This window comes from Pteropus medius, unplaced genomic scaffold, assembly GCF_902729225.1.
Source record: "Pteropus medius unplaced genomic scaffold, Ma_sr-lr_union100, whole genome shotgun sequence".
In the NCBI taxonomy this organism is placed as follows: domain Eukaryota; kingdom Metazoa; phylum Chordata; class Mammalia; order Chiroptera; family Pteropodidae; genus Pteropus; species Pteropus medius.
Genome location: NW_024347852.1, coordinates 82812 through 85254, shown reverse-complemented (window position 1 = coordinate 85254; position 2443 = coordinate 82812). Strand labels below are relative to the sequence as shown.

The window sequence follows — 2443 nt, the reverse complement described above, 5'->3', positions numbered from 1 at the left end:
AAACCCCCTAGGACCTTTAGTTTTTGACAGCTGAGCATTTCTTAAAATGGTAATATGAATATAAAAGGAAAAGACAGTAGATGCTTTTCTACCTGAGAGAGGGACGGGACCCGATGATCGGGTGTGATCTTTGTCCCTCAGATGCCACCTGGGCCTCTGCCACGTTCTGCAGGTGGGGTTTAGGGTGAGGACTTCAGAGCCGGACTGAACCCAAGTGTCACAGCTGAGGCTCTCTCTCTGACTCCCCCAGCCCGAGGAGGACCTAACTCACCTGGAGGTGCTGGAGGCGCTGGAGGCCGAATTACCTGGGGCCATGGAGAGTGGCCGCGTGAGCAGCATCCGCTTCGAGAACATGAACGTCATCTGTGGGACTGCGGGGCGCAGGGACCGGTGAGCCCGCCGCGGGGGCGGGGCGGCGGGGACAGCGGCGAGGGGGCAGGGCGGGGAGTGAGGTTCGGCGAGAGTCGGGGTCTACCAAGCGCAGGAGAGGGTCCGAGTCCCGGAGACGGAGCCGAGTGGGCGGGGCCTGGAAGTTAAGGCAGTGGGGGGCGGGGCAGGGCCTGCAGCGACAGCAGGAGAGCGTGGTCGCTGTGAGGGTGGAGCAATGGGGATGACAGTGAGAACCGGGAAAGGGCGGAACGGAGAGTGAGCGCGGTGACGGGGCTGGGCCAGGAGGGATCAGCGAGGAGGAGGAATCTGGAGTGATGGGTACTTGAGTGACTCGGGTGGTGACGGCGATGCGCAAGACGCAGGTGTGAGAAGGCAGAGCCTGGAATTAGCGCATTGCAGGTGCTGGGCCCGGAGCGATTAAGGGGCCTGGGGCCTGGCGTGTCGCTGAGAGACGGATCCGAGGCGGCGGGGAGCCAGAACAGTATTGAGGCAGAGCCGGACGCAGAGGGGCAGGGGGTGGAAAAGTGGGCGTGGCCGGACTCAGAGCGGGGATTTGGACGACGATGGGCAGAACTGAACCAGACAGAGAGCGAACCGGACGCGGAGAACTGAGTTGGACAAAGATAGGCGAGCTGAACGCGGAGGGCAGGGCGGAGAAGGTGGGAGCTAGGAGCTGCCAGCGAGCTGCAGGTTGAAGAAAGTGGGTGACTGAACCAGGCTGAGAGAGAAGATGGGACCCAGAATGACAGAGGTGAGGGGCGACCTACAGACTGACCTGGAGGGGAGTTTAGGGATGGAGTGACGAGTTGAGGGACCGGGGTCGGTAAATGCACAGGGACGGGGCGGGGACGTTTCGACGGTCCAAGGCGGGGCCGGTACCACCAGATTCCCCTCCCGTCCCTGCCCTCTCGCAGGTGGCTCATCACGGTCACGGATTTCCAGACTCGCTCGCGCCTGCTGCGCTCGGGGCTCCACCTGCGCGGGCTCGCGCGCCCGCTCGTGCGCCACGACGAACTGCTGCTGGGCGATTACCGCCTGCACCTGCGCCGCTCCCTGGTCCGACGGCGCATGCTCGAAGCTCTGGGGGCGGAGCAGGCCGAAGATTGACGCGCGGGGGCGGGGCTTGCGCACCGCCCGGCTGGCTCGGGCCGCCTACCCGAGGCCGGGAGGAGAAGGGGCGTCGCCTTCCCCAGGAAGGAGGCGGGGCCGGCTCGAGGGGGTGGATACTGTGAGTTTAATTATAAAGAATGACCTGGTACAAAAGCCATTTCTCTCTGCAAAATCACGGCGGGGAGTCAGGGGAGGTGATGGGACATAGGGACGAGCCCCCATAAAATAATCCCGCCTCCCCAGTCTTCCCCCAGTCCCTGCAAGTGGACGCCTGGGTCCCGATCCCTCGAGGGAGGAACTGAGGCCCGCGGGAGGGAAGACCCGGGAGCCGGGGCTTTCGACGCGCGCCGACCTGGGTCTCAGCGAAACCAGACGTGCCCCTCCGCCCCCTCCTCTCCCTCCTCCCACCCCCCTTGGAAGACGATTCTCCGGGCTTTTATTTCAGGTTTTCCTGGATATTTTTTGTGTGTGTGTTCTAGGTATTTTTTTTTTTCTTTTCGTATTTTCTTTTGTTGTTGCACTCTTTTTGCTTTTGTCTCTCCTCTCCACCCCTTTGTCAGTCCTTTCCCTCCCCACCCCAAGGCCTCTCTCCCCCTCCCCACCCTACACCCTCCCCAACCGCAGCACCCATCCCAGAATGAACAAGCCCTTGATAGATGGGCGCCGCGCAGACAACGGACGGGGTCGGCCGTGGGGAGGGGCGAGCCCAGCTGCGACCTCCGCCCCTGGCATACCCCTCCCCCCTCCCACGGCCCTCCCACAAGGTTCCCCGCAGATCCCTGACGTGGTGAGGGGAGAGGGCTGCAAGCACCCTCACCCCCCATGGACGGAGCCCCCCCCTCGGGGGTGGGGGGCAGCAGAGGGGGAATGGACTTGGAATAAGGAGGGGGAGCTCCCTTCTTTGGCAGCTGAACATGGGGGGACCTGAGGGCGATGCCCTCCC

The 2443-nt window shown here is 63.4% G+C and overlaps 1 protein-coding gene across 2 annotated transcripts in view; it reads left to right on the top strand.

The window, feature by feature from the left end:
* Positions 1 to 1704, top strand: part of CUNH19orf81 (chromosome unknown C19orf81 homolog) — a 6857-nt gene extending 5153 nt beyond the window's left edge. Inside the window, exons 4-5 of one of the 2 annotated variants that reach the window (XM_039878719.1) lie at positions 251 to 390; positions 1305 to 1704. In XM_039878719.1, the coding sequence (XP_039734653.1) occupies positions 251 to 390; positions 1305 to 1497 (333 nt within the window). In that variant the 3' untranslated portion in view covers positions 1498 to 1704. Of the gene's footprint in view, positions 1 to 250; positions 391 to 1074; positions 1142 to 1304 lie in introns of those variants that run through there. The other variant, XR_005656310.1, reaches the window with a different exon arrangement.
* The last annotated feature ends 739 nt before the right edge of the window (positions 1705 to 2443 follow it).